Source organism: Heteronotia binoei, chromosome 10 (genome assembly GCF_032191835.1).
Source record: "Heteronotia binoei isolate CCM8104 ecotype False Entrance Well chromosome 10, APGP_CSIRO_Hbin_v1, whole genome shotgun sequence".
Lineage (NCBI taxonomy): Eukaryota > Metazoa > Chordata > Lepidosauria > Squamata > Gekkonidae > Heteronotia > Heteronotia binoei.
The window spans coordinates 22,851,934-22,863,703 of record NC_083232.1 but is presented as its reverse complement, the minus strand read 5'-3'; the positions used below and the strand labels follow the sequence as shown (position 1 = coordinate 22,863,703).

General features: G+C 43.7%; 1 protein-coding gene across 3 annotated transcripts in view; it reads right to left on the bottom strand.

Annotated features, from left to right (window-relative positions):
• Nucleotides 1–6,000: 6,000 nt before the first annotated feature.
• The window catches only part of WDR37 (WD repeat domain 37), a 67,258-nt gene continuing 61,488 nt past the window's right edge, over nucleotides 6,001–11,770 (bottom strand). For all 3 annotated transcript variants that reach the window (XM_060248096.1, XM_060248097.1, XM_060248098.1), the window contains one exon: nucleotides 6,001–9,347. In XM_060248096.1, the coding sequence (XP_060104079.1) occupies nucleotides 9,216–9,347 (132 nt within the window). In that variant the 3' untranslated portion in view covers nucleotides 6,001–9,215. The remainder of the gene's footprint in view (nucleotides 9,348–11,770) is intronic.

The window sequence follows — 11,770 nt, the reverse complement described above, 5'->3', positions numbered from 1 at the left end:
CTCTGAGCTATCTCTGTGGGCCAAACTAGACAATACTGCATCCCTGAGTCCACTATGGGGAGGCACTACTGTGTAACGGCCTGGATTTTTACTTTTGAAAATGCCTTAGGTAGGAGCTCGCTCCTGCTGAGGACCAAGCCATCAGAGGACGCGCCCCCAGCAAATAAAAGGCTGCTGCTCTTCAATATTTACATTAACTTATTCAGGGCTGGAATTCTAGCAGGAGCTTCTTTGCATATTAGGCCACCCCTGCCCTGATGTAGCCAATCCTTCAAGACCTTACAAAAAAGAGCCTTGTAAGCTCTTGGAGGATTGGCTACATCAATCTATCAACCTCTATCATGTCACCCCTCTGCTGACATTTTTCCAAGCTAAAGAGCCCCAAGCTTTTTAACTTTTCTTCATAGGGAAAGTGTTCCACACATCAGGGGTGTGTGGCCTAATATGCAAAGGAACTCCTGCTAGAATTCCACCCCTGAACTTATTTAATATAATCAACATTTATTATTTCTCCTTAGCTTTGGAAACAGCTTGAGGAGAAGAATGAAAGTGCAATGATTAAGGCTCAAATTAATCTGGCCTCGAGAAATTCCAAAAATGCTCTTTTATAGTCCAAATAATGCATTCATTTTGAAACCTGTTTGGGAACCTCTGAGCAGCAATTTTCCAAAGTGAGGTAATCCTCTTATTCCACTGTTAAAATTAAACTTACGGAACCGAGGGGTGAAACATTTGCCTGTGAGTGGCTCAGAAGCCAAAGGTTTTTCGGTCTCAGTATCCATTTTAAGACAAGAGAATTAAAAGGCTATGAAGCCATCCCCTAGCAGCGCAGTGAGCTTCAAAAAGGCATTGCCCAAAACCATAGCAGACAAAAAGCCAAGCACGTTAGGGAGTATGGCTTAATGGTCAGGGCTTTTTTTTGAGCAGGAATGCAGTTCCGGCTGGCTTGGTGTCAGGGGGTGTGGCCTAATATGCAGATTAGTCCCGGCTGGGCTTTTTCTACAAAAAAGCCCTATGTAAAAACAATGGTGATAACAGGGAGTGTGGCCTAATATGCAAATTAGTTCCTGCTGGGCTTGTCCTACAAACAAAGCCCTGTTAATGATACAGTAGTTGCAGGGCTGCAGTTCAGTGGTAGGGCATCAGCTTTATTTATTTATTTTATTTATTTATTACTTCCCATTTATATCCCGCCCTCTCCGCAAGCGGACTCAGGGCGGCTTACAACATTATAAAAACAATCAATCCAATAAAACATATAAAACCATAATTTACATATATTAACTTTAAAACCATTCTATAGCGCTATTTCAGTCCAGTATAGGCAGTATTGACTTCTCGACCAAGATCGCCAGCATTCTGTAGGATGTCCGGTGGCAGCCTTTGCATGCGGAAAGTCCCAAGTTCAATCCCTGGCATCTCCAGTTAAAAAGATCAGGCAACAGGGTGATGTGATGGACCTATACCTGAGATCCCAGAGCGCCATGTAGCAAAACAGAACCCAGAAATGTGTTTCCGACAGCAAGGCTGTAAACCTAAGTACATGAAAGATCTAACAGATGGTACAAAAAAAAAGGAACACTGCACCAATCTAATTCTATCTTCACTATGGTTTTTACCCAGTACATCAAATGTCAGATCTCTTCCCCTTGCAGGATTAACAGCCGTGTGCTGTATTGTACTGCAAGTTTTCCTCCAAGACTGGCTCTATTAAAAATCCTTTTGTTTTCCTTGGCTCCTGATAAGTAATGCTGCAAAGGTACAGATAACGTTTTGACTAAGCTAGATAAGAAATTAAAATCAGATTAAACTTTATGCCATCATTTCACTTTTGAATAGTCCAATGCAAGAGTAATTTTGTAGAAAAATAGGTGGTGGAGCTTATCCAGGGATTGTTATGCAGCTGCACATACTAGTCAATGGACAAGGAGGTGGAACTTTCAGAAGGAGGAAGTGGAACTCTTAGAAAGGTTCAGGAGCTGTGCTCCTGTGAGCTCCCACTGAATCTGAGACCGGGTCCAATGCACCTTCCTCTGGGGACATCGTGAGAAATTCAGACTTTAAACAATCGAATTATATTAACTTGTTGACTTTCCCCGGTTGGCTGGCTTTTCTTTTGTTTGTAAAAGCCTTCAGACTGGTACCATGTGGAATCTGACTGCTGCTGGTCACTTCATGCGGTACGACCTCATTCAATAAGGCACATACTGGACTCACATTCATAACCCCACCCCCCACCCCCCGTTACAATCAGGGCTATGCATATTCCTGCAACTAAGCAAGTCTCATTTGTTCTGGTATTAAAAGTCGTGGGGGGAAGGAGGAGCAAGAAACTATCCCAGGGCACAGAAAGTCCAGCCACGGGTACCGGACACTGTTTTGGGACCCTTTCAGGAGGAATTCAGTCATTGTTAAAATTTGGAGGAACACCGAAAAAGTGACAAAGATTGTGGAGGTAGTGCAGTCCTTTTGTTACAGTCCCACTGCAGAACTCACACATTCCCTTGTACTCACCTATGCATCAAGATCTCTCGCACATATACACTGGTCAGGACTAGTACTTCCTCTTTCTTGACTTCGTGTTACATGCCAGGGGCTTGTTACCGAGAGGCACTGCCTGAGCATGGAAGCACCCTAATACCTAATGGGGCCTCCATAATTGTACCTGAATCAGAGATCCTACAAAACGGGCCAAATGGAAACACTCTGCTCAGGCCAGAAAACTTGCCCAGGCTTGTTTAAAGGGTCTCTGCATAAGGTTGCAAAACAGTGTCCCCAAGGCTGATTGCAGTCTCCTGCCTCCTCCCCCCTCCCATCATCCTGCAATGAAATGTCTGAAACCATGGGTAAGTATCTCCCAGGTAAGTATCTCCATTTCTAAAGGTGTCTGGCAACATCTGCCTAATCCTCTCATCTTCCATACCCCATCCTGGAAACTTTTGTGTTACCCTGTGTTAATGGGCAAACCTATTTGCACAAACCTCCTCTCCTTCCTTCCTCCTCCCTCAGAGGTAAAATGAATCTCAAACATTAAACCACCATGGCCCTTCCTAACAGCCATCAGGAACACATTTCCACCTTTTGTTTCAAACTGGGAATCTATTCAGAATACCCAGGAAAGCCCATCAACTATAATTGACCAACTCCATCATATTCCAGGTGAGGGTCTCCAACCAAATACTATATAAACTGAGAGCAAACCACATGACCATATGATGCAATCTGTGGGTGCCTAGGTAGGTTGTACCTCCTTTTACTCTTAAGTAATGGGCCTCTTTGACATGCCACGCTGGCCGTGCTTGTCCCCCATCTCCGTTTTTCTCTACACAGGTGTCTGCACACCTGGACAGGTAAATATCACCTCTGTAACAATCCCTGAAAGTCTCTAGAGCCAGTTTGGTGTAGTGGTTAAGTGTGCGGACTCTTATCTGGGAGAACTGGGTTTGATTCCCCACTCCTTCACTTGCAGCTGCTGGAATGGCCTTGGGTCAGCCATAGCTCTTGTGGGAGTTGTCCTTGAAAAGACAGCTTCTGAGGGAGCTCTCTCAGCCCCACCCCCCTCACAGGGTGTCTGTTGTGGGGGAAGGAGATAAAGGAGATTGTAAGCCGCTCTGAGACTCTGATTCAGAGAGAAGGATAGGGTACAAATCTGGTGTCTTCTTCTATTCCTCACCCTTAATTTTCCTAGCCTCTTGATTATGTGTATTTTTGATTGCTTTAAGTGTGATTGCATTCCTACATATTTTTCTAAGTAAACATTTTAAACTGTTTTTAAACCTGGAGTCTTCTTTCTGATACCGGACCTCCGTATTATTGGTGAGAGAATCCTGCTCCAAAATAGCTCTACCTCTGGTCTGCCTCTGCTAATTTCCCCTAAAAGAGGAGACCCCAGCAATTCTGGTAACAGGCTTCCATGCCGATTTGATATGGGATACTTGTGCAAATAAACTAAAATATGTCCAAGTCTGCATGCAGGTGTTAGATTTCCTTGGTGGACTAGCGACCAGTGTTCCCTCTAAGCTGAGTTAGCCTTCAGCTCACACATTCTCGTCTTAGCTCAGGGAGGACCCCAGAGCACAATAATTTATGCAGTAGCTCACAACTTTAATGCCAGTAGTTCACAACTTTAATACCAGTAGCTCACAAAGTAGAATTTCTGCTCAAAAGACTCCACAGCTTAGAGGGAACCCTATCTATCCTGCAGAGGTTTGACCTTGTATTTTGGAATCATACAGATGGATTGCACATTTCTAAAGAGAAGTAAAGATGATATTGGATTCATATCCCACCCTATACTCTGAATCTCAGAGCGGTCACAATCTCCTTTACCTCCCCTCCCCCCAAACACAACAGACACCCTGTGAGGGGGGTGGGGCTGAGAGAGCTCTCCCAGAAGCTGCCCTTTCAAGGACAACTCTTGTGAGAGCTATGACTGACCCAAGGCCATTCCAGCAGCTGCAGAGTAGGGAATCAAACCTGGTTCTCCCAGATAAGAGTCTGCATACTTAACCACTGCACCAAACAAGGCATTCTTTGTGGGATTCTCAGTTCAGCTTTCATACAATTCCTCCATTAGGGAGAGTTGTCTCCAGTAGAATCATAGAGTTGGAAGGGACCTCCAGGGTCATCTAGTCCAACCCCCTACACAATGCAGGAGACTCAAAAACACCTCCTGCTAAATTCACAGGATCCTCACTGCTGTCAGATGGCCATCTAGCCTCCATTTAAAAACCTCCAAAGAAGGAAGCAGCATACCTCAAATGGCACGGATCCATTAACTCCCCCCCCCTCCCCCAGCTGAAGGTGGGCTGTTCCAGCTCCTGGCATTTGGGGGAAGCCCCAGTGTTAGCAGAACTGCTCAGTGGGATCCAGTCCAGTTGTGGTGCTTGATAAGCCTGACATGCAAGATCTTTGAAATGCGATGGATAACAATTCTGCAGGAATATTTTCAGATGATGCAAGAAGTTAACGATGCAAGAAGTTTCCATAGCAATTGTAGCTCATTTCATTTCATTTCATATCAGTGTGACAGTCTCTGGATCACTTGTCAGTCATGACTCCAGCTTTATTGTAAGCGGTATCAGTTATTTCTGTTCAGTCTGCAAAGTGTTTCATGATACTCTGAGGGCTGTTGTATCAAAATAAATTGTACTGAAACTATGTTTTGACTTGGTTCTTTAAGCAAGGGGGGGGGAATCTATTTAATGTAACTGGGGAAACAAGCCAGGTGGAGGATGTTCATAACCCGTGTAGCGAGATGCAATTAAAGATTTGCTTGCACAGAATACGGGAAGACACAAAAAGGGACAAAAATATCCGTCAATGCCACTTTTAAGTTAAGAGACTTCAAGCTGTAAGGTTTGCTTTATTACACAGATTAATCCCATTTTCTAAAGCCAACTTGGCCTTCTTCCTGCCAACTATTGTGTAGGATAATGCTAGATGTTATGAAGGACACAGAGCTACTGCTAAAAATGAACTCCCTGCATCACATTCTCCTCCACTTCTTTGTGAACGTCGAGCTGCTCAATGCATGATGTGACACTGTACTGTGCACTTGTTTGCCCTGTAAGCAGGGGTGGAATTCTAGCAGGAGCTCCTTTGCATATTAGGCCACACACCCCTGATGTAGCCAATCTTCCAAGAGCTTACAAGGCTCTTTTTTCTAAGCTCCTGGAGGATTGGCTACATCAGGGGTGTGTGGCCTAATATGCAAAGGAGCTTCTGCTAGAATCCCATCCCTGCCTATAAGTGACAAACTAATGTGGCAAGGCATGAGCAGAAAATATTGTATTGAGGACAGGAAAACACCTGGCTAGTTTTCAGCAGCAGCCCTGCAAGTGCCAAAATGTCTAGTCTTACCACTATAAAAAAGAGAAGACACGGTGAAAGTCTGAATTAGAAAGAAGACACATGATTGCTTTGAGGATTCTGAGTGAATAAAGAAAAGACTTCACACATTATGTTATTTGAAGCTTATAAAAACGCAAGTTCTGGAACTGTTGCTGAATGATTTAATGGCATTTAAAAATTGCAACGAAGACAAACACTGAACATCTAAAAAAAATCACAAATCACCAGAACGTCAGTAAATTAAAAAATGGTTCTACATTGACATACAAGCGCAGGATTTTTCCTCTTCTGAGGAAGCTGATTTTCAAAGATTTCGGCATCGAAAATAAGATTTTTGTTTCTAAAACAGTTACAGACAGGCAAAAAAAAAATGATGTGCATGTTAAAGAACACTTACATACAAAGAAACAGAGACACAACAGGTCTTCTGCAATTTGCCCAGTGATAACAGCAAAACTAAGTCTCAATACTGAAAATATGTAACAGCTATTTTCCTTCCTTTTTTTTTAATGTGAAATGTGTGGGACACAATTAGACCAATACTCACAGCAGCTGGAGTACCTGTCCGCTTTAAGGCGGAGACCCCCAAAAGTGAAATGTGTAACCGGTCTAATTTTTTTTTCACTTCTACCATTCGACTACCATTGGGTCGGAACCTGTTAGGTCGATACAGCACTCAACACAGCACTGAAGACGTTGCAGGAACCAAGTCACGCAACTTGCTTTGCTCCTCTTGAAGAAGCCAAGGGGTCGAGGCTGCAATGAACATCTCTGCTATCAGGGGGCGGTCCTTCATTGATATAGAGAGCTCTAACAAATGTACCACCAAAGTCCAACCTTCCTGTATTGCTTCATACTGATTTCTAAAAAAACTTTACTGACCTCAATTCTGTGACCTATTCATGCAATCAGAGTCCAATATTCCCAGACTCAGTCAATGACCAACAGGCAGCCACGCTTTTCCCCAGTCTAAGTTGGAAAAGTCCATACAGCTGCCTTGTTTATTGCTCTCAAAATGTGGAGTTCAGCTGGACTATGCCTTTCCGCTCTATAAGCCAAGGAAATCACTGTGGGGGGGGGAAGGTTTTTTTTAAAAAATAGTGCCAAATCTACACATGCACTACAGAACTTTTAAAGATTTCTCAAGGGATAATTCTGAGGTTTTTTTCTCTCCCAACCATGGCAAGTTTTGCAAAATCCTGTTGACTGAACACACAATAAAGTCATCTACTACTGATTCAAATCTTGCCATGAGCTATCAGGGCAGGGGGAAGAGACTAGATAGATCCAAACGCTATTATTTTTTTAATGCAAGGGTTCTCCAAAACAGACCATGGAGAGGGAAGCAGGCATATCTCATGGGCTTGGAGTCAAACTCCCATAATCCTTTTCAACACATATGATGATCACCACACATCTCAGCCACTTGTTCACCCAATTCTAAGTATCTACTTATGCTCTGAGATCACACAAGCTTTTGCCCCCAAAAGATGTCAATGGCATACATTCTCTTCCAGATTCTCCATTTATTACCTTAGCTTTTATATGTCCACTTGTAATGCATCAAATTGCCTCTAGGGCTTTTGCTCGCTTGTAAGGGGTTCCTTCAATCTCAACCCTGTTCTGTCTTATGTACGTTCGCATTCGTCTTAAACAGAGCTGAGGAAGACGCAAGCCTCAACAATTCAAAACAAAACAAATCGCAAAATTGCAAGCGCCAGATGTTTTTGCAGAAATCCATTTCAAACTCAATCTACAAGGAAGCTACAGGCCTAGGCCTATTCTTGCCTTTGGGGCTCTCAACCCTGAGATTCTGAGAACCATTTATGGTGAAAAACCCGCAAAGATACCCTCTTTAAAAAAAAAGGCAGCGAAAAGGAACTTGCAACTATGAACCAAGCAAGACTCAACATAGAAGGAGCAAAACCCATTCAGGTCCCTCTGAGGAAAAGAGAAGGGAAAGCAGCAGGGACAGGGGCCTCTGGGTACAGGCGAGGTGATAATCACGTTTCACTGTAAGCTGGACATTGGCTATGATTGTCTTCTCCTCTTTGAGACAGCACATCACTAGGAGGTTCGAAGTGGAGAAGTAGAACAGCAAGATTCATGGTAGCCCCACATTCGTTTTTGAGGTAGCACTCAGTTACAAGTGGGTGAGAAGGAGGTCTGGAGAACTATGTCCAGCACCCCTGAACTCTTGGCTATACCTGGTGGGATATCCTTTGTTTTGTTCCTTTGAAAAGTGGACACTCTTCCTCTTCCCAGGCTAACGAAACATGCTTCATTTGCTATGTGAAGGGAGGAGAAAGGACTGTCGCAGGAACACAGATCTAGATCACGGCTCTAACTGCACAGGTCTTTGGATTTCAATCGGTGTGGCGTCAGCGGCTCAAACTAGAACCAAGGCAGAAGAGGGCCCCGTTTAAAGCATGTGAAATACAGGATGGCATTTAAAAAGAAACAACCCAAAACAATGTTTATTCTCTGGCACCGGGGGGGGGGGGAGGGGAGAGGGAGGGATCATAGAAACATGGCTACGTAAATCCTTCTTTGATAGTCTCACATTCTCTAGGAAAGTCATCTTGACGCTTACAGAAATGGTTTATAACAACTGCTATAAACTAAAGTGCTTAAAAGCTTATTCAAATTACCATGATTGCAACTGTGATATTTCAGAGTTTGCCAGGAGTGTGGAATTCCAAAACACAATGCAGTGCTCAGGCCGACAGGCTGAGAACGAGTCGGTTAGTTCTTGAAAAGTTAAGGACATTCTCAGTGTTACTTATTATATCCTTGTGTTCCCAGCAACTGGATTAAATTGGAGCTGGAACTGTCATTACATCGGAGTGCTTGAGTCAGACTTCATACAGACGCAAGAACACTTCCCATCATGCTTCTAAGTGAAACTCACCCTTCATCTTAAAGAGTTTGGCCCTGTGTCCTCTTCAACCGGAAGGGCAGATATGTAAAATGATGGGGAGGAAGGGAGAAGGCAGACTATATATTTTTCACAATAACGACACAGAATTCACATTTAAGTCAGACATAATGCCCTACAGTTCATCTATGCTGAATAACTTATGAACACTTATATGCCCTGTAGGAAAGCCAACCATCCTTTTATCACCAGGGGATGCCAAGATATAAAAGTTCCTACACGAGAACCTAACTTCTTCGAAAAGGTCACATTTTTTTTTCTGTACACTTCATGCAAACTGCGCACAACGTGGTAATGACATCTGCAACACACCCCCTTTCGAGGCGCATCTTTTACGACGAGAGCAGACTAAGCGTCTGCAAAAAAGGTAAAAAGTCTATGGCAACAAAAAAAAAATGAAAAAGAGGAGAATCCTTCCAGCATCTCATTTTTCCTGCAGCAGAGCAGGGATGTTGATATTCCACCCTATAGCTTGACGATCGAATCCGCAGGTGAACAGGTTGCATATTGGGTGGTCTTCGCTCCACGCTGAACAACAAACCATTCTTCTGTGACCCTGGGATGGCAGAAATACCCGCGTTAGAATTGGCAACTCTGGAAAAGCTATTAGTTGCAACATATGCAGACCGAAGACGGTTTATCATCCATATCAGGCTTAACCTTCCAAAGGCCTGAGTTCTCAACAGACCACTGTGCGTCCCGTTTATCATCCCTTGCCAGAATAAATCAAGTTGCGCCACATGCACTGACGGCAGCCACAATAATCTTCAAATGCTATCAATAACAACAGCGCCTCGTGGTCTTCAGTACAAGCACTAGCCAGCAGGGATCAGCTCCTTCCAACTAAATGCGCGTGGGTGCACCTTTCCTCTTGCATTTTGGGATTTCGCGCACATTTTTAAAGGGCGCAATCCAGCTAAGCACTGTCTGGTTCCTTCGACTCCACAGGAGAATCAAGTGCATGCTTATACTTCTCTTACTGCAAGTAGTGATGTAAAAAGTGCCTAATGCTAGCTGGCTTGTGACTCTACAGCAGATGATATTGATGATATTGGATTTATATTCTGCCCTCCACTCTGAATCTCAGAGTCTCAGAGCAGCTCACAATCTCCTTTATCTTCCTCCCCCACAACAGGCACCCTGTGAGGTGGGTGGGGCTGAGAGGACTCTCACAGCAGCTGCCCTTTCAAGTACAACTCCTGCGAGAGCTAAGGCTAACCCAAGGCCATTCCAGCAGGTGCAAGTGGAGGAGTGGGGCATCAAGCCCAGTTCTCCCAGATAAGAGTCCACACACTTAACCACTACACCAAACTGGCCCAGCACTGGGCACAACTTCTCTTCAGTTTATAGAAATCAGAATTTCATCCCAAGACTGTGTAATATCATACCAGGGAATATCATCCCATAATATCATACCAGGGAATTCATTCCGTAGGGAAAAAATTGAACTAACTTCCATTTTAAAGAAGTGTTTAGGACAAGGATGTAAGACATCAGACAGGAATAACACGATGAGAAGAAGGACTGATTTGTTTATAAAGCAAGACTTGAGAGGCTGAGATCTGCTCAGTCGCTGGAGGGGAGCTTGGGTTGCACTAGTTTAGGGTTAGGGGCTACCCCCCAAATTTGTGGATTGGAGATTAACAGAATCGTCCCAAGGAATTCCTTTAGCGGCATATTTGGTTAAGTCCAACCTAGAGAAAATGGGTTTCTTCAATGCATGGTTGCACGGGGGCGTTCACCTAAACAAATGCGTGAAATTGGCCTGAATTTTCAACTTTTTTCAAAGCTAGCATGACGACTCTGATGAAGCTGGGCAATGGACATGTGTGTTCTAGGATCACCACAAGAAAATACCAGTGGGTGGGTGAGCTGGGGAAAAAATGAATGCTCACAATTTTTCAACAGGAGAGGCTACAGTTATTCCACCTATTGCATGACTATTGTGCCAATATACTAAAGAAGAAAATTCAGACCTATTCAGTCTCTTGGCCTTGGGCTCTTTGCCGCACATGCAAGATTTTCTGAATTACATGAGAAACTTGGATCACAGATATGTGATTTAAATACACCTCTTAATCTTCTATGATTTGGCTGATAAATAATAATTTACTGCAACTATTCAAGGCCATTCTGCAAAGGGGGCTGTAACAGGAACAATTCTGAAGAAGATACTGAAATGATATCTGAAGTAGCCAGCAGACCACCAATTGCTATACTTTTCCTATTGTCATAACTCACTGTATTATGCACTGAAATTTTTTTGGAAAATTTGAATGGTCATACTTTACTGTATTATGTACTGTATATAGAAGGGGAGTCAAACATGTGACCTGGGAGCTGAATTAGGCCCCCAAAGGGGTCCCCCATCAGGCCCCTGAGCAACCGGCTGTCATCTGCTTCCTTCTCCCTCTCTCTTGATTCCTGCTGCATCACAGCTTGCTCTGCCAGACTTGCTCAATTGCACAGAAGAGCTATCGAGCCAAGCTGCTACATTCTATTGGCTGAGGATCCTCCCCATCCTGGTCCCCTGGGGAAAGAAGGAAAGAGCCAGGGCTTCCTTTGCCCAGTTTCTTGGATCACGTGGGAGAGGTACAAAGAAAGCACCATTAAGACCAACGAGTGTTAATGTTTTAAGCATGCTTTAAGTTTTTAAAAAATCTTTAATTCTGTTTCTGTCCTTTATAAAGTTTATACATCTGCTACCTGGCACTGCATCTTATGACGCACATAGCCCAGCCCGACAAGGTCTCATTTATGTCAGATCTGGCCCTCATAACAAATGAATTTGACACCCATGGTATATAGAAACTGTTTTTACTCATCACACTGTACTTCTGCACTGTATATATTACTATTTGGTTTGCACACAATCCAGTACACAGTCTTTTCCATGGTGTAGCCTCTGGTGCTCAGTACCCTCTTCGGTTTCTCACAGAGGTCTCTCCACCCTCCTCCCCTTTTTGCTGTTTCTCCCCT